At 39.8% G+C, this 27,189-nt stretch overlaps 1 protein-coding gene across 50 annotated transcripts in view; it reads left to right on the forward strand.

The window, feature by feature from the left end:
• The window catches only part of MADD (MAP kinase activating death domain), a 79,181-nt gene that overhangs the window by 48,965 nt on the left and 3,027 nt on the right, over nt 1-27,189 (forward strand). For 10 of the 50 annotated variants that reach the window (XM_083456323.1, XM_083456277.1, XM_083456326.1 and 7 more), the window contains 15 exons: nt 1,717-1,770; nt 6,679-6,779; nt 7,112-7,195; nt 7,918-8,076; nt 8,556-8,664; nt 9,954-10,016; nt 10,434-10,554; nt 11,187-11,292; nt 11,690-11,800; nt 13,376-13,483; nt 13,570-13,734; nt 14,731-14,803; nt 16,135-16,241; nt 20,547-20,616; nt 26,449-26,495. In XM_083456323.1, the coding sequence (XP_083312449.1) occupies nt 1,717-1,770; nt 6,679-6,779; nt 7,112-7,195; nt 7,918-8,076; nt 8,556-8,664; nt 9,954-10,016; nt 10,434-10,554; nt 11,187-11,292; nt 11,690-11,800; nt 13,376-13,483; nt 13,570-13,734; nt 14,731-14,803; nt 16,135-16,241; nt 20,547-20,616; nt 26,449-26,495 (1,478 nt within the window). The remainder of the gene's footprint in view (nt 1-1,716; nt 1,771-6,678; nt 6,780-7,111; nt 7,196-7,917; nt 8,077-8,555; nt 8,665-9,953; nt 10,017-10,433; nt 10,555-11,186; nt 11,293-11,689; nt 11,801-13,375; nt 13,484-13,569; nt 13,735-14,730; nt 14,804-16,134; nt 16,242-20,546; nt 20,617-26,448; nt 26,496-27,189) is intronic. The other 40 variants (XM_083456294.1, XM_083456289.1, XM_083456300.1 and 37 more) reach the window with 11 other exon arrangements.

Here is a 27,189-nt window from a genome sequence, read left to right on the forward strand (position 1 = left end):
TGCAGCTTTGGACTTCATGTTCATTCATCTTCAATTCTAGCCCTTGTGCTGTGGGTGTTTCTGTATAATGTATAATCTTATATTTTCCACCAAAGCAAAACCTACAAGAACAAATATAATACTTTTTGCTACGTTCACTCACCTTCCAAAGGACAGAAGGAAATAAAGTTTTGAGGGTTTCTAGCAGACAATGCCATGCATATGTAGAAAAAAAGAGCCTACCCAGTCTCAAGAGATTGTGCAAAGGCAACTATATAATTGCAAACATATTTGTCGGATGGGCTTCTGAAGCATGACTCCCCTCCCATAGTTTGAGATGAATTCCCTGTGATGGATACAGTAACCTTCTGTACCAATGTGCATAGGGAGCAAGCAGAATTGTGATGGATGGGGAAAGAAGGGCAGCCATGGTGTGTATACCTTTAATAAATAATAGCACCAGGGAATGGAGGTAGCCTCCAGAAATCTCATTTTCAGTTTGAATGTGCTTATCGCTGTTTGTTTATTTGGTGTTGTTCCATCAAATAAAGCATGGGGAAATTGATTAGGTTTTCTGGATGAATTATAATTAGCTGTCTTTCTCCTACTGCAGACAAATTCTGAATTGCTCTGAAGTGTTCTGAGCCTGTTTCCTCTCCCATTTCTATCTGTGCTTTCCCATACCCTGTTTCCATAGCAGAAGAAACTTTCTGCACTTCTCTTTCTCTGCTCTCGTAAGAGCTGAGTTTGCTTCTTACTTTGTAGCATTCCCAGCTTCTTCCTTCCTATTTGGGGAGGGGAAATGAAGTGCACTACTAGTACTTGATGATGATGATGATGATGATAATGATAATAATAATAATAATAATAATAATAATAATAAATAATTTATTACTTATACCCCGCCCATCTGGCTGGGCTTCCCCAGCCACTTTGGCTGGCTTCCAACAAAATATTAAAACACAGTAATGCATTTTCAACTTGAATTTCCATTAAGCTTATTATGATTCTGCCACTGGCCCATTGGGCCAGCACCTGGAATTATCTGAAGTTTTCTGCCACAGGGATGAAAATTTAGGGTATCATTTGAACAGAATGGTGTGTGTTTCTTTTTTAGACCCCCTCCCCATTTTTTGCTATTCTTTTTCCATGTTTAAAATGATTTGGAGTCTGATATAGTTAACATACGTAAAGCTAGAAGAAACCCAGTGGTTATTACAGGCATATTCAGACCCAAACTAATTATTTTTTTACATAGATTTTTTTAGTGTTTATAGAAATAGTTTTTCTTATCCCTTATTACACTTTGAATTGAAATATATTTGGTGGTTTGGGGCGCATTGATACATAAAATACATACTGTATTCTTTGTGTAACCCACTGATAAGAAACTTTAAATGTTGGACATAAAGAACCTGACACTGTCTCTTTTTAATCTGTCATTTCTGTGAAGGCAAATGAGATCAGGTAGGTGAGTCTCACTTAGCTGTTCTACTCAGCCAGTTAATTATATATAGGTATTAATTTTGAAATCTTGTGAATGAAGGCGATGGAAGTCTCTACTTTGATCTGACTGAAGATGTGATTAATTATTCACATGCCAGTTATCATTAATTTCTGCTTCGGTAGTGCAGGATTGGGTGGCTTATTTTTTATTTTTATTTTCCATTTCCGCCTCTGATCAGCATCTGACATTTTTTCTGTCTTTCTCTCCTGCTTACATTGCATCTTGAGTAGAATTGTGGAACAAGCACAACGAAGTGTCAAAGCAAAAAGCTTTGGAAAAACTGAGTAAGAATATGATAAAAGGACAGAAACTTGACACTCCTCCAAGCCTCCCCATAACTGCCAACTCTCTAAGCCTTTGATTGAACACCCATGCCACATGAGCCATAGGGCAGACAAAGGAGGTCACTATTTCTTAAAGAAATCTAGTGTTGGGGTTCACTGAATAGCCCTTTTTGTATCAGGAGAGGAGAGGGGGGAAATACAGTCTCTTCCAGCCAAGTTTCAAATCCTTCCTTACCACTGAATTATAAATTAAATTTTGGACAGTCTTTCCCCCATGAAATTGTAATCCCTCTTTGGTGGTAAACCAACGTTTTCTGCAATATATGCATCATGGAGTGTTCTGTGTAAAGAAATGTTCGTCCTGAATTCTTAACCAATAGCAGATATAAAGTGTAAAGTTCAAGTCCAATGTGAAAGGTCCACAATTATTGTTTGATGATTAATTATTTTGTATGAGGTTGGGAGTAACCTTGGGGAATAATATGAAGAATGGTGGTTGACTAGAAATGGAATGTGAAGTTCTCCATCCACAGAGATGATGTATTGTTTTCTAGGTTGTTGTCCTTTGATTCCCACCCTTGGGACGAAAAAGTGGAATGTCCAGCTAAGCCCCACTTCAACATTCTGCTTTTGTTGTTGTTGTCAAATGCATAAAACTGATAGTGCTTAATAATGCACATAGTTAGAATAACAGAGTCATAGAATTGTAGACTTGGAAGTGACCCCAAGGATCATCTGTTCCCACCCCTGCAGTGAAGGAATCTCAGCTAAAGCATGCATGAGAGATGGCCATCCAGCCACTGGTTAAAAACCTCCAACAAGAGAGACCGTTCCATTGTTGAACATCTCTTACTGCTGGAAAGTTCTTCCGGATGTTTAGTTGGGATCTTCTTTCTTCTAACTTGAACCCATTGGTTCAGGTTCTACTCCCCAGAGCAGGCATAAACAAGCTTGCTCCAGCTTCTGTGTGACAATCCTTTAAATATTTGAAGATGGCTATTGTATCCTCTCAGTCTTCTCTTTTCAAGGCTAAACATACCCAACTCCCTCAACAGTTCCTCATAAGCTTTGACTTCCAGACCCTTGATCATCTTGGCCCCTCTCCTCTGCACACATTTCAGCTTGTCAATATCCTTCTCAAATTTTCTTACATTCTTAAATTGCAACTTCTTAAATTTACAGACTGTATCTTCAATATACGGTGTGTGATTTTAAAAAAAATATATTGATATATATGTCTGATTCCTTTTCAGTAGCACCTGAATAAAGTAGAAAGTGATAGTAGATTGCTCCCTGCAGTTTTGGGTGAAAATAGGCTGTTGGGGAAGGGTTGAAACTCTCCCACCAGCCTTCCCATGTTCCTTCTCCTCCACTTTAAAGTGCCTACAGGCTCTTTGTAAAGAAGGAGAGGCAGTTGAATTTCTGCAGTGTAACATATAGTTTATCCTATAGTATGCCGCTTATTGAATATTTGAAAAAAATATTGCTGGCTTAACTACAGAAGCAACATTGTATAGTATTTCTATCTGTTTCTACTATACAGTGGTACCTCGGGTTAAGAACTTATGTACACAGTCATACCTTGGGTTACAGATGCTTCAGGTTGCTCGTTTTCGGGTTGCGCACCGCACCAAACCCGGAAGTACCGGAACGGGTTACTTTTGGATTTCGGTGCATGCGCAGACATGCCAAATCACGATCTGCGCGTGCGCAGACTCGGCGTTGCGGGTTGCGAACGTGCCTCCCACACGGATCATGTTCGCAACCCCAATGTCCACTATAGTAGCTTATTTTATAGCATCTATAGAAATCTTATTCTATAATGCTTTAGAGAACACACTGAGAATACGCAAAAAAGAGTATCACTATTTAAATACTGTGAATATAAAGTTCGTTGGATTGTATAGAGAAGATATTAATTCACATTATAGAAGTATGTAACCAAGACGCCTGTTTGCTTCATAAAGTAAACTGGCCAGATTTAGTCATTGCTGGTCCTAGGTTCTTTTAAAGAATATTCCTTTTAAAAGACAGGCTAGTAGGGAAACTTTCAAGGATGCTTTTATTATGCCGTATCCCATCTTATAAGTAATAGACAATTATTCTAATAGACTGGGGATCTCTGAAGTCTGTGCTCATGTTTTTTGAGAACTTCCGTATTTAGGTGGAAAAGTTACTTCCATACTTAATTGAAGAAATAGAAGAGACTTGGAGAAGCCTTTGCCTCATTCTGACAGCAGAATGTTTTAAAACTAGACTCTGTAAAAGTGACCCTTGCTCAGCAAAAATAACGTATTAATTGGGCCAGTGATTGCTGAGAAGTCAAATAATTTAATCGTGTTATTTGAATGCTGTGCGGTGTAATCCAATGCATATCAACTCAGGCATTAGTCTCACAGGAGTTACTTCCCAACAAATGTGTATAGAATTGAACTTTAACTCCCCTTGATTTCTGTGAAATTCAAGTGTTCCCTGTTCTCTGGAATATGGTCCTTATGCCCTTTTAGTCACTTAATCTTTGAAATGTAGTCATTCAAGTCAAATATAACTTTGTGTAGGGTTTTTTATTTAAAGAAATAGCTATTTTCCATCTTTATGGACTTTTGACTTAGACTGACCAAGTATTAAAGGCTTGTTTCCCCCCCTCCTCACTTAACTAACTCTCTCTGTTGTGTGATCAATTAACTGAAATACAAAGGAACTTCTGAGTATGATTGACAAAGGTATATTTTTGGCTAATCCCTACAGATAAGTCATCTTGAAGGAATTGCCTTCTCTGTATGTATAACTTTGTTTCCAGCAGTGCCCTGAACCGTGAATATTCATTCACAGTCCCTAACTGTGAATAACAGTCAGTCATAATCTTTAGTATGATTAAAAATCCACAGTTAAATTCTGTGCTTATTAAATTGATTGGAATAATACGTAAATTAACCAGTTAGTGTTTTCATAAAGGTAAAGCTAAAGGTACCCCTGCCCGTACGGGGGCCAGTTGTGTCCGACTCTAGGGTTGTGCGCCCATCTCACTTAAGAGGCCGGGGGCCAGCGCTGTCCGGAGACACTTCCGGGTCACGTGGCCAGCGTGACGAAGCTGCTCTGGCGAGCCGGCACCAGCGCAGCACACAGAAACGCCATTTACCTTCCCGCTATAAAGCAGTACCTATTTATCTACTTGCACTTAGGGGTGCTTTCGAACTGCTAGGTGGGCAGGAGCTGGGACCGAAAGACGGGAGCTCACCCCGCTGCGGGGATTCGAACCGCCGACCATGTGATCGGCAAGCTCTAGGCGCTGAGGTTTTACCCACAGCACCACCCACGTCCCAGTGTTTTCATAACACCTTTTTAAATCATGCTTTTGACTGATTAAAGGTATTTATTAAAAAAAGAATCTGTTGCTAATGTACCTAAGTTGTGAACAGAATCTGAAAACAAGTCCAATGAATTTCATGATTCCACTTTCTATTTACTTCTAGCATCATATTTAGAGGCATCTAAGTACTAACATAGTCTAGAAATGTATGTTAAAGTCAGGTCTATAAACCAATGCCAGTTGATTTTTTTGAATGTTCTATATATGATACTCTCTCTTTTAAATATACTCCATGGCTAGTACATACAACCTTTGGGATAAGCTGCCCATCTTTTTGACAATTCTACCTTCATGAATAATATGGTCATCTCAAAAATGCACACCAATAGTCTTTTTTTCACGCACACCATATATATAATTTTTCTTTCTTTCTTGCACATAGTTTCACTTTTTCTGATGTTGGCAGTATCTAGTGATAGACATCATACATCCCACTTGCACTCCTAACTTTTAGTTCATCATATTTAGTGGTATGTAAGGTATTGCTGTATTGTGTACATAGAGTTGCCACACACCATTATTTGTACACATCCTAGATCTGCAATAAAATAAAATAAAATCCTCCAGCTGCTGGTCATGTGTCCCTGTTAAGGAACGGTTGGCAGATATGGCTATGGCAGAAGGGTTGTATTCAGTCTCTTCTCCCTTCGAGCTCTTAATGGTGACCTGTGTAGTCTGCAGTGTATTCTTCTCCTGCCTCCTTACTTCCATTGCACACAGCTTCCAAACCCTTCTCAATTCTGTCTCTCCTCTCATCCATTTTCTTTCTGTTTTTCATCTCACCACGGGAGGGTAAAAAAACATTAAGCTGCATGATCATGGCATAAATCCCTTCACCATTTGTTTTCTAGATGGATAGGGTGGGATGATGAATGCATGTCTTCGTAGCAGCTGAAACTCACTGCTTCACCTTTGTTGTTACAAACTCTGGAGAGCCATGTAATACATCCCTACAGTGACTGTATAATATTGCTATTTTGCCCCAAAATGTCCCATTTGAAGCTCTCATTTCTGGTATGCAGATTATTATTGCTGACTGTTTGGATGGTCACACCATGAGTCACTTGGTAAACATGAGAAAAATAATAACTTCGGCTGTAGATGGTAGCATATTAGATTAAGTACCAAGTGTCCAACAATAAGATCTGCCCCTCTCCAAAAAGCAAACAGCAACAAAAGCAATCTTGTATCTGTGACATAAGGAAGTGGCTTTCCAGAGTCATGTGTCGACCGTTTGGCATGCCTTGTATTAACTGGAATCTGTCTGGTGCCTGCTTTGTCTCTTTTCCCCTTTTCCTTTCTCCAATGGGTGACTGTTTAAGGCAGTTGGTCTGCTTCTCAGGTGCATTTATGTATTGGACAGAATGGTGGCTGCAACCAGCCAGGCTATATTTCTGGTTGATGCTATTTCAAGAGTACAGGAGAAGATCCTCTGGTTCCCCCTCTTGGTACTTCTCATGCACCAAAGCGATCATTTGCCTTCTGGTTCTTTCATTTTCTTGTTCACAGTAATGAAATATCACTTTCCCTCTCTTTAGGGTCAGAAGGTAAAAAACACACTCATGATCTCGGGGAGACAGATGAGAAGAAATCCCAGATCAGTGCAGATAGTGGGTTGAGCTTAACTTCCAGCTCTCATGTGAGTGTCTTGAACATTTTATTTCTTATTTGAGAAATGCCTCAAGGAGATTGACATGGGGGTAGAAGGTAGTGAGAATTCCTTGTGTCTTTGTCCATAGATTCTGGTTTTCATGGGGGGGGGCATGTACTCACTTTGGGGAAGCATTGATAATTATGTGAAAGCAACACATGTTCCAGTGTTGTTGATTCTGGGAAGCTAGAAACATGAGGCATGAGATTTGCAGTTCCTTAGTAGTCTGGGCCCAAATAAAATGTGTGGTCCAAGTCTCCAAGCAGAAATAGTAATGACTTATGTGCATTATTTTTCTTCTTCTTTGTTCATGATTTCAGAAGAGTGATTTGGATTCTGTGGCAAGCGTGGGACCTGCTGTTATGATCCGAAGCACCAGCCAAGACTCTGAAGTTAGCACAGTGGTAGGGCATGGCTGAAGTGGAATGTTTGTGCTTTGTTTTAGTGGTGTTTTTCAGGCTTGATCATTTGCATGCACTTTCTTACTCAACACCTGTGTAAATTGCAAGCGCCGAGTGGATCTCTAGGGCATACACTCTCCATCCTTCTCCAGTTTTACATTTAATCATGTCCCCCAATTGTACATAAAATGCTCTGGTAGGTATGGGGATCCTATCCACTGCTACTGTTTTGTAATCTTACATATTTTATTTGTGTTTATATTGTTAAATTGTGACATTTGTTTTCGGAAAATAGTTGTTGTAAATTAATGATTGTGGCAATGTCTACAGTTATCTTAAATTGTCCTGTTGGGCCAAAGAATAGACATTTATTAGTGTTCTTTTTCTTTAAAAAAATTGAATCTGAGTTCCTCCTAATGTTAATTTAAAAGTTGAGGCCCAGCCTTTTATTTTTAACGACTGAAGCTCTAAAAAAGAAAAAAAAGCATTAAAACATTAAACACAGTGCCCTGCAAATAGTCGCTTTGCATTCTAAAGTATACTGTGCTGGGTCCCAATGTAACGTGAGTTAGCAGAAACCTGCCCCTTTACGTTTGGTTGGGATGCAGGAACTATTGAGATTTAGCTTTCTCTGGAGTGGCACTCTGAATAAATCTTTGTCTCCACATTCACTACTCATATTGAATAAAGGACTGACCATTTAAACAGATTGTTTTCCTCTTCAGGTGAGCAACAGCTCTGGGGAGACATTAGGAGCAGATAGTGATTTGAGCAGCAATGCTGGTGATGGCCTTGGTGGAGAAAGCGGTGGAAATCTGACAGGATCACGAGGCACCGTGTCAGACAGTGAGATTGAGACAAATTCAGCAACTAGCACCATCTTTGTAAGAACATGCTTTGGTTTTGCTTAGGAATTATTGTAGTGATGGTGGGTAGTGTAAATGACCTATTAGTTTATGGAAAGCGATCACATTAGAAATGGTCCATCCTTAGTGAAGAAGTACCAGCAATTCTGAGCCAGCATATATATTCCAGGGTGTGCATGCACTGCAAACTCAATTATATATGTGGCAAGCATATTGACCTTGTAAGTGTAAATTGGATTAGAGTGATAGACCTCTTAAAGACCTTTGGAAATCATAATGGCCTCAAATGTCATATCATGACAATGAAGTATCTTTGAACTGAGTTGAATTTGAGAGGTGGCTTAAACTTTTTCTGCTGTCCACTTTTTACCTTCTGAATTATCTTTCTGTTTACAAGGAATATATATTGCCTGCAGAATAATCTTGATAGTCGAATACATAATACAGAGCAATAGAGCATGCCTGATTAAACTGGCATTTAATTTTTTTTTTTAAAGGGTAAATCTCATAGCTTGAAGCAGACCATGAAAGACAATAAATGCAGCAGTCCTGGGAGAGCACCAGAAGATGCAAGCCTACGAGTTTATCTCTATGAGGGTCTTCTGGGTATGTGTTGACATTTATTTTGTTTGAAGCAAATTTGTTCAAAGCATAGGCATTTTAGTGAAATAGCATTTAACACGCTGATCTTCGTAGTATTTTCTAAACAAAAAGAAATTAAAAGAACAACAATCTGATCTATTGAAGTGAAACCTCCATAGATGAGTTTTGAATTCTCTAACATACCATAGACAAATTATTGGCTAAAAACTCATGGTTTTCTTCAAAACATTTTATAAGAAGTGCTTGTCATTAGTATACCATTTTTTCTGTGTATAAGACACCCCCATGTATAAGACGACTCCTATTTTTTTGAACCCAAAATTAAGAAAAAAACCCCTCTAAAATAGAAGTGAAAATCCAGACATTTGGTAGTGGCAGTGGAAAGTTGTTGATTTGTGGGGGGTGCAATCACCCTCAAAGTTTCCAGCATGAGGTACATGTCGTCCATGGTGGTTCTGTCCCGACCCCTCGTTGCCCAGTTGATAAAAGGTTACAGTTGGGGAGCAGGGAAGAAGGAGCTCCCTATGCTTCTATGCTGTGTGGCAGGAATTTCTTCCTCCTGCCACCTGCTTAGCTGTTAAGAGATTATAGCTCAGCAGCAAAGAAAATGTAGTCAAGGATGGGGGTGGGGTTCGGGCCAGAAGGCTGCATTGGAAGGCCCTGTGGGCCACATACAATCAGTGGGCTACAGATTTATCATATTAGGTAAAGGTAAAGGGACCCCTAACCATTAGGTCCAATCGTGGCCGACTCTGGGGTTGCGGCGCTCATCTCGCTTTATTGGCTGAGGGAGCTGGCATACAGCTTCCGGGTCATGTGGCCAGCATGACTAAGCCGCTTCTGGCGAACCAGAGCAGCGCACGGAAACGCCTTTTACCTTCCCGCCGGAGCAGTACCTATTTATCTACTTGCACTTTGACGTGCTTTCAAACTGCTAGGTTGGCAGGAGCAGGGACCGAGCAATGGGAGCTCACCCCATCACGGGGATTCGAACCGCCGACCATCTGATCGGCAAGTCCTAGGCTCTGTGGTTTAACATGCTGTCAAATCAAGTGTATATTTAAAATGGTATCCTGAGCAGGGAAGTTGTTTCATAACGCAGTATGCTAAAGATCAAGTTATACTGATGTATTAGAAGAGGTATGGCCTTCGACCAGAATTGCAATATGTAGCATATTTTTCACTGCACTTTTTCTCCTGAGTCTCATTATTCCAGAAAGGTTGCTCAGTCTTGTTATATGTCTCATTTCTCCTCTTTGCTGCCATGTTGCTGCTTGCTTGGAACTATAAAGGGAGGGATAAAGGATCTGTCTGGGACCAATTAGAGGATGCTGCCATGGAAACCTTCTCTATGAGTAATAATTCTTCTTTTTGCTTTTCTGTGTGTATTAAAAAGATTTCTCACATGTATTCCTATACACTCCACTGTTCTTTTCTTGTTCCTGCATTCTTCATTTGGTGAATACTGATAGAGGAAAACAATAACACAGAACGCAATAAAGTTGTTGCACTGCTTTAGGCAAGGTAGCAAGATGGGACCATAAATGTTTGCAATATATACAGTGAGTTAGGACAGGGAGCCTTGCATCTCCTGCCTTGTTGTGATCTCAGTTGTGTTTTTAACAGAACTGATTTTGCTGTGGCGGTACTATGATGATGATGATGGTGGTGGTGTTGATTACTCGGCACATCTTGTGGTGAAAAAGGTTTTTTCCTGTTTTTTCCTTGCAAAATTATTGGTCTTCTGGATTAATTTATTCTCTGCTATCTAGGCAAAGAGCGATCAACCCTGTGGGACCATATGCAGTTCTGGGAAGATGCTTACCTAGATGCTGTGATGTTGGAAAGAGAAGGAATGGGGATGGATCAGGGGCCTCAAGAAATGATTGACAGGTAAATTACAAATTCTCTGCAATTTTTCTCTCCCTCTGCATTATTTAGTTTAGCAACTTCCTGGGAATTCAGGATGTGATTTTATTCTGAGTAAATTTGTTGAAATAAATAATTACTTTATATTAATTTATGTACTGTATACTGCTTAGAGTTTTTTTATTAAGCAGATTACAATTTTTTTCTAACTTTTTTTTAAAAAATAAAACATTTAAGACTTTGTTCCAAATTTAATTTTCTTTATACACAAAGTCTGTCTTTTGAAATATTTAGTTAGTTAGTTAAATTTGTATGCCACCCTTCATCCGTACATCTCTGGATGGATATCAACATAAAATGCAATATAAAAATGCAAAATACATGATAAAAGCAAGACCAAAAACCAATAAAAAACCCTCCCACCACCTTGGACCTCCCTGAACCTTTGCTTGTCTTTTAATGTTGGGCCTATAAAAGGAAATGTAACTTAAGGCTAAGTTTAATTTCTCGTCATCTGGTACTGGGTCTGTGGAGAGATTTAATTCCGTTAAAAAAGATAAAAGAAGGAAGAGGATGCAGAACATTTTGCATCTTTCTTTGCAGTTAGTGGCTAAAAGTCCATCGGAGACTCAAGTACATGTGTTTTCCTTTTGTAGGTATTTGTCTCTAGGAGAACATGACCGGAAGCGTTTAGAAGATGATGAAGACCGCTTATTGGCTACGCTGCTTCACAATATGATAGCCTACATGCTTATGTTGAAGGTGCCATTTTTTCATATTTTAATTTAATTTTTGCACATTTTTTGTGAGACTTGTGGTAGGGTATGGGGGAAATATGGGTGTCCTGTGGCCAAATTTTTTTAACCCCCCTATGCAAGAGCAAACCCATATTAAGTGCAGAAATAATGAAATGTCATACTTTGTTTTTGCTTTGTTTTTAGGTCAATGGGATGTATTTGAGCACTTCTTTCTTCCCAGTTACTTGATTTCTGCAGTTACTTGTTATTACACAGTGTCTTCTCTTGGTTGACCTGTTTCTATGGTAGTTTAAACTCTTTGGAACACAGCAAATGAGTTCTTGTCTATGTACTGAAATATAAATATATATGCAAGTGCCTAGGGAGATGTCAGTAACCAAATGCTGTATTTTGCTGTGTAGGTGCCCAAGAATGATATTAGGAAGAAAGTGCGCCGTTTGATGGGGAAATCTCACATTGGCCTAGTGCATAGTCAAGAAATAAATGAAGTACTCGACAAAATTGCCAATATAGTAAGTCTTTGACCACCTCTGTATCTATATCTCTGTTTCTTCGATAGGAGAGGAGGATTATCTTTCACTGCAGTTCAGATGGCAGTGTTGATTGCTACAAATCTGAAAAGAGTTATGTTCCTCTTTTATAATGTATTTCACAAATTGTGTACAAGATTAAAATACTGCAGATAGAAACATTCTGATATCTTGCCTTCTGCATGTACTTTTTATGGCAAGGGCTAGTGGGACCCAGATCTTTGGATGGTATAGATTTACTCAGCAATACCTTGCTTGACAGAGAATCAGACTCCTCACCTGTTTTATTCAAGACAGTAGACACAGAGGTCAGATCTTTCTGAACTTTTTATAGTGTTGCTCTCAAGAGCTGTAGAATGAAATTCTTGCTACAAGCTGCCTTCTCACTCTGTTGCCTGGGGTGGGGTCTGCCAGTTTCCTACTGGACTAGAGGCACTAACTGCTGCTTCCTAAACTCCTCCTTAGTAGCTGAATGGGTAAGCAGCTTCTCTAGGCTTAATCTCTTGTTGTTTTGTTACAAGCCTGGGTAAGGAACTGAACCAGCTGCTTCTGGGGAAAAACAGCTCTTTTTATTGCTGTAGTTGCTGGCTGCTTCTCCAGGGTGGGTGTCTTTGGGGCTTTTTGAAGATGCTATATCCTGAGATTCAGTGAGAACCCTCAGAACGGCTGTGGGGGAGAGGGGGAATCATTCCACCTGGCAAGCTGCAATGTTTGTGCAGACTGAACAACTGGAAGAGCACAGCACTGAATTCCATCTTTACTTCTCTGATAGTGCTGCTAAAAGAGAAATTAGTTGATGAGTTTCCCATGTTCTTTTTGTTTGTTGTGCCTCCATACACATGTTTTTAGAAAGCATAGTTGTTGCATGTGCATGTTACATTTTTTTTATCGGTGTGTAGATACATTGTGTTAAGTGTATGCTATAAAAACATAATTGGGTGCAAGCTAGCCAGATTCAGCTCTGACTCTGAAAACTTTGGGTGCAGAGTTATGGACAACTCCGCATTTGCACAAGGGTCTTGTTCTGGGTCATTGTGCACATCGGTGGAGCATGCACAAACCCATAAACCTGCTCCATTCCTCCCCCTTATGGGGCTGAAAACTGTGTTCATTGGCAGTCATGTGCCAATCAAACACGCAGAAAATGGTTGCCACCTGTATATTGTTTTGTCCCAACTTTCCTTCAAGAAGTTGAGAGTCATGTACATTTAGGTTATTTCACTTTATCCTCGCAATAATCCTTGATCCTGTGGATAGCTCAGTTGGTAGAGCATGAAACTCTTAGTCTCAGGTTCATGGGTTTGAACCCCATGTTGGGCAAAAAAAATCCTGCATCACAGGGGGTTGGACCACATGACCATTGCGGTCTCTTCCAACTCTACAATTCTATGATTACACTGCTGCAATACTGCTCCCTAGTACTGAAAAAATACTAGGTGCTTTTCTGTGTTTTAATCCAATTTTACTTTTGTACAGGAGATGGGTGAGATCTGACTTGCTGGAGCTGAAGTAAAGATTAAGTGGAAGGTTTTTAATAGGTTTTTTCCTTCTATTTAGAATGGCAGGGAGCTCCAAATCCGACCCAGTGGCAGCAGACATATCAAGAAGCAAACATTTGTTGTACATGCTGGCACAGACACAACAGGGGATATCTTCTTCATGGAGGTAGAGACCAGGTTAAAAGTTAACAAAATGATTGCTGTTAATTGGATTGTATGGCGATTCCTCTCTAATAATATATACGTCTCCAGGTATGCGATGATTGCATTGTGCTGAGGAGTAACATTGGCACGGTGTATGAACGCTGGTGGTATGAGAAGCTCATCAACATGACATACTGTCCCAAAACAAAAGTTCTTTGTCTCTGGAGGAGGAATGGCCAGGAGACACAATTGAATAAGTTCTACACCAAAAAGGTACATTTTCTACAGTGTTCTGTTTACATTGACTTAGTATTTTACTGGACCATTTATATTTTATCTGTCTTTGAATCTGCTGCAGAGTTTTGATGCTGAGATGATCAGCAGCTGACATACAGTGCGAGAAGATTTTTCTTAAGTGGTGTCACCAGATATTGTTTCCATGGTTTGAGTTGCACCCATAACAGCAATTTTAAGCATAGTTTCTAATGGAGAGATGTGGGTAGAACATTGCTATTGAAATGCTCACATCCTAATCTTGGGTTTATGATGGGATAGATGCATCTTGGATCTGGAGACCCATGTAACATTTTTGCCTGTAACATGAGGAAGTTACAGTGCTTTGTTTTAATAAAACAACACATTTGGATAGCATTCATTTACATGCATTTAGAGAATTTCAGAATCAGCTGTTGCAAATTGTTTGTAAGGGAAACAGTTATGACATGAGATTCTATGACTAAAGAAAGATGGGATATAAATTTAATAAAATAAAGAAAAAATAGAGCTATATATGTGGATCAAACACCACTGTTTGTTTGTTTATTAAAATACATATAGATTGTGCCTCATATAAGATATCAGTTCAAGAAAATTTACAAATGCAAAAAGCATAAAATGCCATTAAAACAGAATAATCATAGAAATGTCTTGCCTTTTAAGTTCCCCATCTGTTCATCCCAAACGTATTTCAAAATAATGCTGTATTTTGAAATAACCGTATTTTGTTATTTTTAGCAAATGTTTTAAAAAGTATGGTCCAAAATACTACTGTTATTTCCTGTGCATTGTATCCCAACTTTGCTTCAAGAAGTTGAGCTGCTTGGAGGAAATGTGGCAGATAATTAATATGTACTTAAAAATGTTTGTTTGTATTTCTTTATTATTCTTTGCGCTATTACGTTCTCGCCACTGTATTAGCTCTATGTTTTATGAATCTCCATTATGTATCTGCAGAAAACCTATTTATTTATTTATTTTAATTTGTTGTAGTGCCGGGAATTATATTATTGTGTAAAAGACAGTATGGAGCGAGCAGCAGCAAGACAACAAAGCACAAAACCTGGTAAGAGCCTTAACGGCCATAGATGAACTTTGGCAAGTGCCACAACTTTCTAAAAGAGTTTTTGGGAGTGTGTTGTCCTTTATATTAAAGGGTCTGAAAATACTGCCCCTCCTTTTCACTCTGGAAATGCTGATGCCAGAAAGAATTTGACTTTCCTCCAAGGAATTGCCAGGGGAGAAATAAACATTATTTATTTCCCCTGATATTGCGGTAATAATGGGATACTGAGCTTAGCAGCCAGATGACATGGACATGGTTGCTCTTGAATCTTCTCTTCCACCAAGCCCCACAAATGTCCTAAAGACCCAAAATCTCCTGGCACCTCCAAGATACACACCTGATCCTTTGCAGAAGTCTTAAGTGCCAGTAGCAAAATTGTACACAGCTACACATGTAGACATTTGCAGAATTTTTTTAAAAAATCCACATATGTTCACAACTCATAGGTATAAGGAAATGGAGGAAATGTCACTTATTTTCTGCTCAGAAAGATTGCCAAAATGATTCTGCAGACTAAAACCACTCCCAATTTAAAGTGTAACATTAGCACATCATTTGTCCACACTGAAAATAACAGAAAGATTGTCGCCCATCATACCAGAACAAAACAGTACAAAGTTGCAGGAACATCAACAGATTGGCCTTTGTGTTGTGAGGCTTGTGAGTCAGTGAGACATTATAGCAGGGGTCAGCAAACTTTTTCAGTAGGGGGCTGGTCCACTGTCCCTCAGATCTTTTGGGGGTCCAGACTATATTTTTTTTGGGGGGGGGATGAATGAATTCCTATGCCCCACAAATAGCCAGAGATGCATTTTATATAAAAGCACACATTCTACTCATGTAAAAACTCCAGGCAGGCCCCACAAATAACCCGGAGATGCATTTTAAATTAAAGGGCATATTCTACTCATGTAAAAACACACAGATTCCTGGACTGTCCGCGGGCCGAATTTAGAAGACAATTGGGCCGGATCTGGCCCCCGGGCCTTAGTTTGCCTACCCATGCATTATAGTAACATAATGAAATGCTAGGCTACTGCTTGGCGCTAGAGCTCTTTGGTTATCCTTCATAAGAATTTAACAGGCATAAATGTCAAAACATATCATGCTCTCTAAAGTCCCAGTCTTTGCAGACATCTAGTTAGCATCTCTATATTGCTTATTGTTATCCATCCTATAGAAATCAGATGTGCTATGGCACCGTTTTGAGGAACAGGTTTGCTTCTGGGATCCTCCTTTAAATGCAGGTTCCTATGTTTTTCTGTGTACGTAAATCACTTTGTATTGGGAAGCATTTTCCTCCTTTTTTCTGTTTTCCTTTTACATTGCAGGCCCTGAACTGGGTGGGGAATTCCCAGTGCAGGATATGAAAACTGGTGAAGGGGGGCTTCTCCAAGTCACACTGGAAGGGATTAACCTGAAATTCATGCACAGTCAGGTAGGAAAGAACCCTTGAACAAGAGTATTTGAGCATGGAGCTTCTTAAAGTGCACCAATAAACGTGTTTCCTCTTCCCTTGGGGAGGTGAAGGAGAAAGACAGTTATTTTCCTCCACAGTTAAGAGAATCTCAGTGTTAGTATTTACATTACGTAGTATCTGTCTCCGAATGAAATATTAACTCTATATACTAGTATGTAGAATTCACAAATTACCAACAAAAATAATGGCCCTAACCCAAATAATTCTTTAAATGAGCTTTGGTTTTTCTGCAACCAGCATATGGGGTTGTTCATTCAATCTCCTTAATGATGCTATAGATGTATTTTGTTCTTTCAAACTGAAGAAAAAAGTGCAATTCAGGTGATGGTGAGGTTCACTTACATTGGATTTCCAAAATAATTTCCAACAATATTTAGTCTTGGAACACTTAGATATGTTGTATGGACGTGGCAAAAAACGCTGGTTTTTTATTTAAAAAAATAACTGCCCAGCCTTATGGAACAATTTGTTCACCATTTAACTTTGGTGAATTCATGACAGCTATTGTTGTATGGAAAAATAAACTAAAATTGACATTAGCAAACTTTTTTTAAAAAAGAAAGGTAGCCGCTCCTGCATTACGTGTAATTCATCTGCAGGGGCGCCAGGTATATGGGGCGCAAGGGGCTCCAGCCCCCTAATATTAGAAAGGTGCTGTGCCCCCCCCAATATTGAGGGGGCTGCCAATGGCCAGCCTCCGCCCAGGAGCCGGGTGGGGGTTGGGATGAGCAAGCGCAAAGATCGCTGCCCTCCATGAGTCCTGCCCCTGCCCGGTGTACACTAGGTGGTGTCATATGACGCATCACGTGGCTGTGCCCCCTAAATGGGAGGGGCAGGGCAGTGCCCTTGTTCATCTGTGGTTGAAAGCAGAGGCTTTTCAATAAATCGGACAGAAACAGTTTTTCTCATAAAGATACAAACGTAATTATTTATTTCCTTTTGAATCTGTCATTATCTCTAGGTATAGAGGAAACACAAATGGATTTGTGTGCCACTCTGTTCTTTTCTCTGGATGTGTTTTCTTTTTTGCTTCTCTTGATCATTGTTTTTCTTTTGCTTGGTGTTCATGTTTGTTTTGCATATGCTGTGGAATCAATTTGAGGGTTGGGTGTTTGTGTGTGTGTGTGTGTGAGAGAGAGAGAGAGAGAGAGAGAGAGAGAGAGAGAGAGAGATGGGGAGAGAGTTGAATTTGTCAGTCAGTCTTTTGTGCAGTGTTCTGTTGTTGTTTTTCTAAGTTTTTTTCTAAGTTCTATTGGTGTCCCTAGGAGCCCTAGGCTGAGATTCAGGGAAGCTGTTCACATATGCTGGGGAGAAATATACATACAGGTGGAGGTTTTTTGTTTAACTTTCCAGTATAGCCACTTGCACTGCTCAAGAAGCAAGATGCTTTTCAGCAGAAATGGCTCTGTGGGATTACATACTCACTTTTCAACGATGATTGAGCATTTGCTACTTTGAATACATGGGCGGGGGGGGGAGTGTAGCTAATGAAGCACAGAAAGCAGTGATCAGAAGTCATTGTGTATAAACCTGATTTCCTTGAATTTCTAACCATTTGGGCTATCTCATCAAATGTGTCTACCCAAACCTGTGTTTGCCAAGGGGACATGACTGCATGAATTGGGACTTTTCTTGAGGAGAATCAGTGGGCAGAAGTGGCGTGTGTGAACCTTCTGGCACCTATTGATTCCCCCTGTAAATGCCTCCCTCCACTAGCTGTTCCCCCCGGTTGGTCTGGCTTCTGGTCTTGGAATCGACCTGGGGAAAATTGGTTAACAACAGAAAGGCAGGGATTTTCAGGAGATAATACAGGGGCAGTGGAAGGATTTAACATCTCAATCTTACATGCTGGTTCTCCCTTGCAAATCTCCCTAGCACCCTGTTCAAGCACTATAATGCATGAGCGTAGCCAGGATTTTTGTTAGGAGGGGCAGAACCTCAAATTTGTATTGGTTGGTATTGATTTAGGTGGACAGCTGCCCCCCTCCCCTCCCCTTGGCTATACCCATGCTATAATGACAGAGTTTGGAATCCTATAGTTGCCTCATAACTTGCCTTTTGAACCTTGGAATAAAGCAAGTCAATTCTTTATAAATTTTCAATTGTATTCTAATTCACCTACGGGACCGCCTCTCCTGGTATGCCCCACAGAGGAACTTACGGTCTTCAAATAAAAACATCTTGAAGGTCCCAGGCCACAGAGAGGTTAGGCTGGCCTCAACTAGAGCCAGGGCTTTTTTGGCTGCGGCTCCAACGTGGTGGAACGCTCTGTCACAAGAGACAAGGGCCCTACAGGACCTGACATCTTTCCGCAGGGCCTGCAAGACAGAGCTGTTCCACCAGGCCTTTGGTCAGGGCGCAGCCTGACTCCCTCCTTTGGCAATCTTTACAGAACTTTAGTTTATGGTTGCCATCAATTTTGATTTTAATTAATTTTTATAATGTTTTTATAATGTTGCGCTATTTTAGTGTTGTTAGCCGCCCTGAGCCCGGCTTCGGCTGGGGAGGGTGGGATATAAATAAAATTATTATTATTATTATTATTATTATTATTATTATTATTATTATTATTCACACTTCTCTGTGTATTTAAGCTGTTTGGGGGACTGTGTCAACTGAATTGTACATACCTTTCATGCCTTTATTCCATCATGGAAACAAGATAACTTACACAGGGTCCCCAATGATTTGCCAACGAAGTAGCAGAATCATGTACAGTATCCTTAAACCATGCTCTGGGGCTATAATTTTGTCCACTGTTGCAATCTGTAGTCCCAGATGCAGCAGTAGATTCTCAAAGCACCCCGAAACTGTAAACCCAAATGGACTCTAGCATGATAGGTATTGCTGTATTTTGCCCAAATAACAAGCCCTTTGCTGTGGTATTGTCCAGATTTGGAAACTTATTGCTCGAAGACTGACAACCTATTTTTTGCAGCCATGCACTGGGTACACGCTGAGATTGTAGATTCTGGTAAAACAGAAAAGGATAGAGATAGGCGTAATCATCCCTTGTAAGCTTTTTATTTATTTTTATAAATGATTGATTTTAAGGACTTTGTCAGTTACGCAATATGCAGCATAATAAACATGTTGTTATTCAGTTAGTTGGAGAACATCTTTCCCTCCAGAAGCATTTCTGTTTCAGGGATGTTGCATCTTTTCTAGGACTTAGTACTATACTTTTTAAAATGAGAAATTGCTAGATTTTTAAGTGCATTTTTAAAGCAACAAAGCAGGCTATCTTCCTTTAATAAAGCAGTCTCCTACTTATCTCTCCCATCATATCCCTGTAAACAGACTATCCTCCCATTCTTTGAGGATGGCATATCATAATATTGACATTTTGTGTATGCTAGTGTAAGTATATTGCTAATAGAAAAACACCTGGGATTTTGCCATTGTTTGGAGAGATCTTAGTACAGAGATATTCTGATTTCCCTCCTGTACTTTTCCACATAGGCCATATATTACCCCTCGTCCTGAATGAAACAGTGTGATTGCACTTTCCAAGATGCGCATGGATGTATGAGAAGCTACTTTGGGTGTTGAATGGACTACTACAATAAGATAGCTTATTTATTTTCACACACTTGGGTTTCTGAGTCAGAGAAGTGAAAACCTGCTGCTTCATTTTTCCCCTCAACCTCCCTTTGTTTTAGCACTTAGTGTAATCTGCAGTCTGTAAATCTTGAGCATCATCACGTGTGGAAATATAGAAGAAAAACCCTTGGTTTGGGTGGGAAGCATGGCACCTCTTGCCTGCCCTCTGTGCCGGAGGAGGATGCATGGAGAGGCAGACATTTAATGGGATGGGGCAAGACCACAAATGACAGACCAAATCTGGAAGCAGTCTGTGTCCCTCCTTTTCTTTCATTTCAAAGTGTGTTGGTTTTTCTTTTTGCTGTAACTCAGTTGAGTGCCTGAAGGGGGTAGCAATGTTGGATATGTCAAGAGTTACTAACTCTTTCGTTTCTCTTCCATGCTTTCTCCTCCTGCAAGGAGCGGAAGGTACTCCATCTTCTGCTGTCTTAGCTTCTTAGCCTTTTAAGTTGTTTCTTGATTTCTAGCATTGTGGCAATTTTTTGATTTTTATTTTCCAATTTCTCTTTCTTTTGATTTAAGTAGTAAACTATAGTTGAACTGGTAGTATGTGCTACAACATTCCAAGTTATAACTGCTGTGGTGTGCTTTTTGTTCTTGTTTTATTTTGACATTGCCTTCTTTATTCTAATCATGTGTCTTCCTCCTCTTTTCTTTCAGGTTTTCATAGAGCTGAATCACATTAAAAAGTGCAATACAGTGCGAGGAGTCTTTGTCCTGGAAGAATTTGGTAATTACATTATTTTGATATTAGGTTTGTACTCACATGGCAGTAACTCAAATTTCTGATCCTCTCCATGAGGCAGAACTGTATCTTTTTGATAGTTTTTTCTTTTTTGGGGGGTGGCAGGGAAAGGTCAAAGGAAGCAGCATAAATTGTGTCTAAACAGGTTATTAGAACTGAAGAAGACATGAGTGAACTTGAGGCATTGTTAAGCTTAGATAACAAGATTTTAAAGCTGGAGTCACCAGCCTTCTGGGTCTGTGGGCATATTTAGGAATTTGAGCAACTCTTATGGGCACCACCACAAAGCAGCTACTATGGGGGTCTGCCTGGTCAAAAAGAACAAGTTACTTGCCCAAGAGTCTGAGTACAATACATCACCATGGCATATGCGAAAGCCTTTTTAGTGTCCCCAGGATGAACTATAATCCCCAGATTCCCAAATTCCTTTCTTTTTTAAAGTACATTTCTAACAATTTTGGAACCTGAGATATAAGGCAAAACTTATAGGCACTATTCTTCCCATTTTGGGGGAGAAATTGGCTGCTTCATCCTTTCAGTGCTTTATTTTGCCTCCCCCAATGGAAAAATTCCTGTGGACACCCATGTCTGTGAGAGATGCACTTGGACAGAGAGACAGGGGGAAATGCAGGTATGAAGTGTGTTGTATATGAGTGAGAGAGAGCGTGAGAGAGAGTTGCATGTGCGCCTGCGGTTTGTGTGTGTGTGGTGAGTGTATGTGGGTACAAGAATGAGTAAGGTGTGACTGCCTTGTATATTTTTCCTGTTACTGAGGAATGCTCCCTGTTGCTATCAGGAAGAAATGTGTGGGTGTGGGTGGGTGTCACAGAGAGAGAGAGAGAGAGAGACCAGCAGGACATAGCTGACTTTTCTGAGGTTGTCCAGTGCAGATGGGGATGGGGACCAGCAATTAGTGTACTTTGTGGTGTGGTTTTTTTTTAAACTAGGCTATCTTTCTATAGTAGTTAGGCTGTTACTGGATGTAGCATTCAGAGAATATTGATTCATTGCATTGGTTTCGATGAATTTTAGGCCACAATAATTTGCTACTTCACTGTGTTAGAGGATTCTTGTTGTATGTTCTGCAACCGACTACAATGTCTACACTTCTTTGATTTGTATTTGATCTGAGGTGAAATGAGGCTAACAACTTAACTTCTTTTTTGCTGCTTAAGAAAACTTCGTTGAATAGAGTAAATTCAGCATAGTGATTTGTTTTGTTTTGACAAGGAACTTATTCTGATGGGAAAAGAAGAGCTGGGAAAGGGGTAGCTAGGTAAAGAACTTCTGCTACATGAAGTGAGTGTAGAATTTAACTCGGGGCAATTTAAACTTCCATATTTATGGATGTTCCAAATTTATTCCAATTTATGAAGTTCCATATATCAATAATCATTTTTCTTTTCAAATTCATTGAAAAGTGGGGGCATGTAATGTAAAAGTGAATTCCATCTTCTGAAGATGGTTCTCCAAGACATCTTTTGAGAGTATGTACACTGGTACAAATCGGCAGGTCAGTCACGCCAAAGCTCTATAGCAGTTTGTAAGCAGTCCATGCCATCTGCACTGCACCATAGGTCATTGCATGGGATTCACATAAATGCTCAACTGATACTCAGACTGACTGATCAGAGCAATTGTTGGTCAATATTCCAGTTCACTTCACTTTGGGAGACGCTTTCTGCTGTGAAGGTACTGTTTAGGTGCTTCCAGAGAGTGGCCTTATACCACAGAATAGGTCCTTCAGATCTGATTTGGTTGGTTGTGCATTTGACACATTAGCCACACATTTCCATTTGCAGTCATCAATGTTCATTCTATTCTGCCACTTGCCATCCACCACATTGGGCAGAGCTTGACAGAATGTATCTGAGCTGAGTTTTGTTCCATTCCTCCCACCCTCCCCAACCTCCTTTTTCTAGTCTGAATATATGTGTATACAGGTATTTCTGAACCTAGGTATGTGTATATCTTAAAAAAAAAAAAAAAAATCCCAGGAGCACACATTACCAGTCTTATCCAGCCATTTATCTAGTTTCACAATGAGTAAAATGGAGGACTGTGCTTTTTTGCGGTAGTGAGGGCCATATTCATTTTCATTTGTTCACTTGATTTTTAATTTTTAGCACCAAGGTCTTGTGCAAGAGTGAGATTTACCATAAGACTTGGGCAAGAATGATAAAGAGGTCTTCTGCAAGACCTCCATATTAAACATTTTTTAAAACCCTGGGGTATGTACTCCAATTAGTCTCAAAGGCAATCTCCCTACATGATGTGAAGGTATTGAGAGACTAGATTCTCCAAAACAGGCAAGCCTTCAGCATGAAACGATCAGTATTCCAGTGGTACTGGGGACCACTGCAAGTGAAATGACTAGGGATGTGACAAAGACTATCTACCAAAATGCCACCACATAATAAACCACCCACCAAATACTAATGAGCTTTCATACCAGAAGTCACTGAAGATGTATTTAGAGGTTAATTTTATGTATAATTTCTAGGTTAAGGGGAAATCTGTATTAAATATAAAAAAATGGGCTGACGGTTTGATGACAATGCCATGAGGACGCTCTAAAAAACTTGCGTTAGTGATCAGCACCAGTTCCACAATAAACTTCCCATCTAGAAACTCCCTTGGAAAGAAATAAGTTGTTGCAGTCTTTGTCTGTCCAAAGAAAGGGTTCATCCCTTCTTCCCTTTGATATGGCCCTGATCTGGATCAGGCATCCTTGTGCTATGTGATTGTTTACTAAGTTTACTAAGTTAGAACAGGGTGGGAAGCCTCTGGTCCATGGGCCAGATGCATCCCATCAGGCTTCCCTATTTGGCCTGCAAACTGCTTTGTGCACACCATGCCCACCCAGCCTACATCTGATGTCAATTGCAGGGCAGGGAGGGGTGGGACTTGGCTGATTTCAAAGCACCCAATCACCTGATATCATTTGTGACATCAGGTGATCAGCAGATGGGCAGCTTTGCCCACCTGTCAAATTTGGCCTGCGAGGAAGAACCTGATAAGTGCAGCCAAGGGTGAGAGACTATTAAGAGTTATGGTCCAGCAAAGAGCCACAGTGTCTCCATCTTTGTTTCAGTCAGTTTGTGTCTGACAGGCCTTGAAACCCAAATTACAATGACTGTAGACAATAGGCTCAAGCCTTGTGTGTAATATATAATTTATCTCATAGAAGACATTATCAGCTGCATATGAAAGTATGAAAGTGGTAGTACATGGAATCCACAATTGCTAAAGCAGATTTTCCTCCTTTTTCCTAATAGGAAGAATTGTAGTTTTTAATCGCCATCCAAAATAACTAGCTAACCTATGAGTAATAAGGTTGTTCTGTAGGTCTTACTGATTATACTTCACATTGCTTGATCTTCATTTTGTCAGCTTGGTTGTTTTTATGTTTCTCATGTTATCCAAGACCACTTTACAAAGGACAATGTGGAAGCTGGAGATGAGATCTTAGCGCGTATAGCTGGGTTGTAGTGTGTTCCTGGAAGGAATTGCTTAGAGAAAGTAGGAAGCACCAGGCCTTGGCTCTGAGATTTGAGTTACTGCTATGTATTTGTGCTTAACTTTTTGGTGACCCCTTCACTGTTGCTGCTATGAAAACCTTCATTCTCCAGCAGGTAAAGTGTTGCCCCTCGTCCCAATCCTTTGTTAGTACTTTGTACCTGTATTCTTATTCACAGGGCAAGAGGAAGCAGGATGGCACTTGTGTTCTTATTTCTTTCATCCTTCTAACTGTAAAAGCTTCAGAAATCAGATGCCCCCTTTTTAGCTTGTTTTTGGTTTGTTTGTTAATAGTATGCAGTAGTAATGTTTTATCCCCCTTCCCCCACCAAACTTTTTTTGGTCTTTGTAACCCCCCCCCCCCCTTCCAGTTTCCTTTCTAAAAACCTATTTTCATTTTTGGAGTTGGGGAACAGGGGGATTTAGTGAGCATGATGGCCCCCTTCCTAAAACCAGTTCTTAAGGGTCAGGAACTTGGACACTCCTCTTCTGTTTGGTCCAGACTTCTTGACTTCAGTTTCTTCTGTCCAATATACTTGCCTTTCAAATGATCATACTAACTCCAAGCTCAGAAATGTGTTAATCATTTTTTATTCCTTTTGTGATGCTATAGCAGGTTTTAGTTGTTTAAATCATTTTTATGGGGATACAGAGTTGGTACCAGAATTATTTGATAACAATAAGTAAAGTAGTTTAGAGTGAGACCTTGCTCTGCATCTAGTTCCTGGTGGCATGGAGTAGTGTCTTTTGGGCATGTACATATGTTAAATATGTGGGATTTTCCTAAGAACTTTCCAGAAATGTTGATGCCTGTGTTCTAGCTGCTGGTACATAGTTTTGTATTAGAGTTATGACTCATTTTAATATCGGTTAGTTTTTTATCGTTTTGTATTGACCTTCTCCTGGATAGCATTTGTTCTCGTGTATGAAAGGGTTTGTTTGAGTTATATTGTTTCCCCTCATAAGTATTTATATTGAATTCATTTGTTCATAGATTGCCTATTCATTTATTCTGTCTTAGTAGGTGATATCAGGGTTTATATGATAAGATACTTACTCTATCTTTCCCCATGAAAAATACATGGATTCCTTTTGGGGGTGGTGGGGAGAGTGGTTCTTTTCTTCAGTTGTTTTATGTTAACCTAGAAAATCTGAGATGTTTTGCAAAGAAAAGATTCAAAATCATTCCATAATCATTTGACTTTAGAATATACAAGCGTCTCCCCACTTACGTTTGGGTTACGTACTGGGCCCCCGTGCACATAAGCAAAAATGACATAAGTGGGGAATACTCTTTAAAAAGCCTCTAAAAAGCTCTCTCTGCGCATAACTCTCTCTTAAACTAGAGTTGAAACTCTGGGGCCACTTAAAGGCTAGAGGATGCACAGAAAGTGGTGGTGACTTGCTACCATGTATGTCAGTTGCTAGGCAGGGAGGCTGAGCAGCCAAAGCAAAGCCCTGCTGTGCCTCTGGTCTCTTTGGGGCTTCCTCTGCCCTCACTGAAGTCCTCTTCAAGCTCTGGGAAGAATCTCCTCATGAGTTACGGGGACTCTCTAGCGCAATCCTGCCATTTCCTGGTTTGAGTCTATTTATTTCCCAGTGCTGCTCGTATATGTGGTCAATCGTGCGTAAGTTGAAGAGACGCCTGTAGTTGTTTGATTGTGTTATTCAGATCAGAAATTGTTCTAATGCACAAGCTTTTGATGTGGTAAATTTGAATGTGATAAAAGAAGAGCAGTATTTCCTTGGTTGTTACTTCTGCTTCCTTATTGCAGAGAGAATAGAAGTTGGACTTCCTGGCATTTAATTTTTAATATCCATAAGTAAATTTCTGCTAGTTTATATAAGAGTTGGAATATGTATCTGCTGTTGCTGATGTACAGGCGAAATCCGAAACTAAGCCTGTCACATTGACAAATGATTGAACAGAAGTATTTAGGCTCTTAAGATGGTGCCTGCCAAATGCATCTTCCTTTGGAACGTTATCTAAAGCAAAAACTAATGGCACCAGCAAAGGTATAGGTCAATGTTTAACGGTAGAAAGAAAAAAGAATGAGTAAAGTTTAGCATTAGTAAAAAAGGATTGTTTAGTTGAGATTCCTACATCGCAGGGGGTTGGACTAGATGACCCTTGGGGTCCCTTCCAGCTCTACAGTTCTGTGATTCTGAGTGTTTTTTCCCCTGCAGCTCATTGCACATTTCCTTTCCTCATGCCTTTGGGAACATTGTACTATACCCCTCAATTTTTCTTGTCGTTTTTTGAACTCTTTGTTTTGTCTCTTGCCCGTCCGGTTTTAGTTCCTGAAACTAAAGAAGTGGTGAGCCACAAGTACAAGACGCCAATGGTGAGTCATCTGCTATGTCTTCTGGTTATTTCTCAAAGGTTTTCTTATCATGTCCACCTTGTGGCATTTCAGCATTCAGACTGCTCTCCTTCTTGCTAATTTTCCCAAGTTAGACAACTTCACTTCAATGGAAGCTTCTGGGGAAGTATGGTTATGATCAGTTTCAAAATGAAGAGAATAAAAATAAGGACTGAAGGAATGTATAAGCCTACAGGTTTTTGTGTGTATTCAGCTTATTTTTGTGTTGAACTTCAGAAAGCAAACTAGAGCTTGTGCAGAATTAAGTTTGAAGCAGATATCTTAAGAGTTTTAAAGCTGTTTGATTTGACCCTCCAACAACAACAAAAAATGATTATATGCAAATGAGGTCAACTTTCCCCCTAGAAAACGAAAAAACTATGAGATTGTATTAAGCATGAGAGCAAGTGCCTATCTACAAAATTACACCTTCATTGAAAACTTCACCTTTTTTTTTAGTAAAACAATATAGTTGCAAATAAATCATTGGGATCAATAACACCATACATTGTATAGGATATAAACCCACAAGAATTGTGTGTGGGATCTAATGGACAGTTACAGAAGACTGCCAGAAAAGTTCCCCCCCCCCCTGTTGGGGTACATTTGATGCTACCAGTTAATAGAGGATTAAAAAAATATTTAGACACTGTATAAGTATGTTTGTGTAGATGAC

This window comes from Podarcis tiliguerta (genome assembly GCF_965153285.1).
Source record: "Podarcis tiliguerta genome assembly, chromosome: 1".
NCBI lineage: Eukaryota > Metazoa > Chordata > Lepidosauria > Squamata > Lacertidae > Podarcis > Podarcis tiliguerta.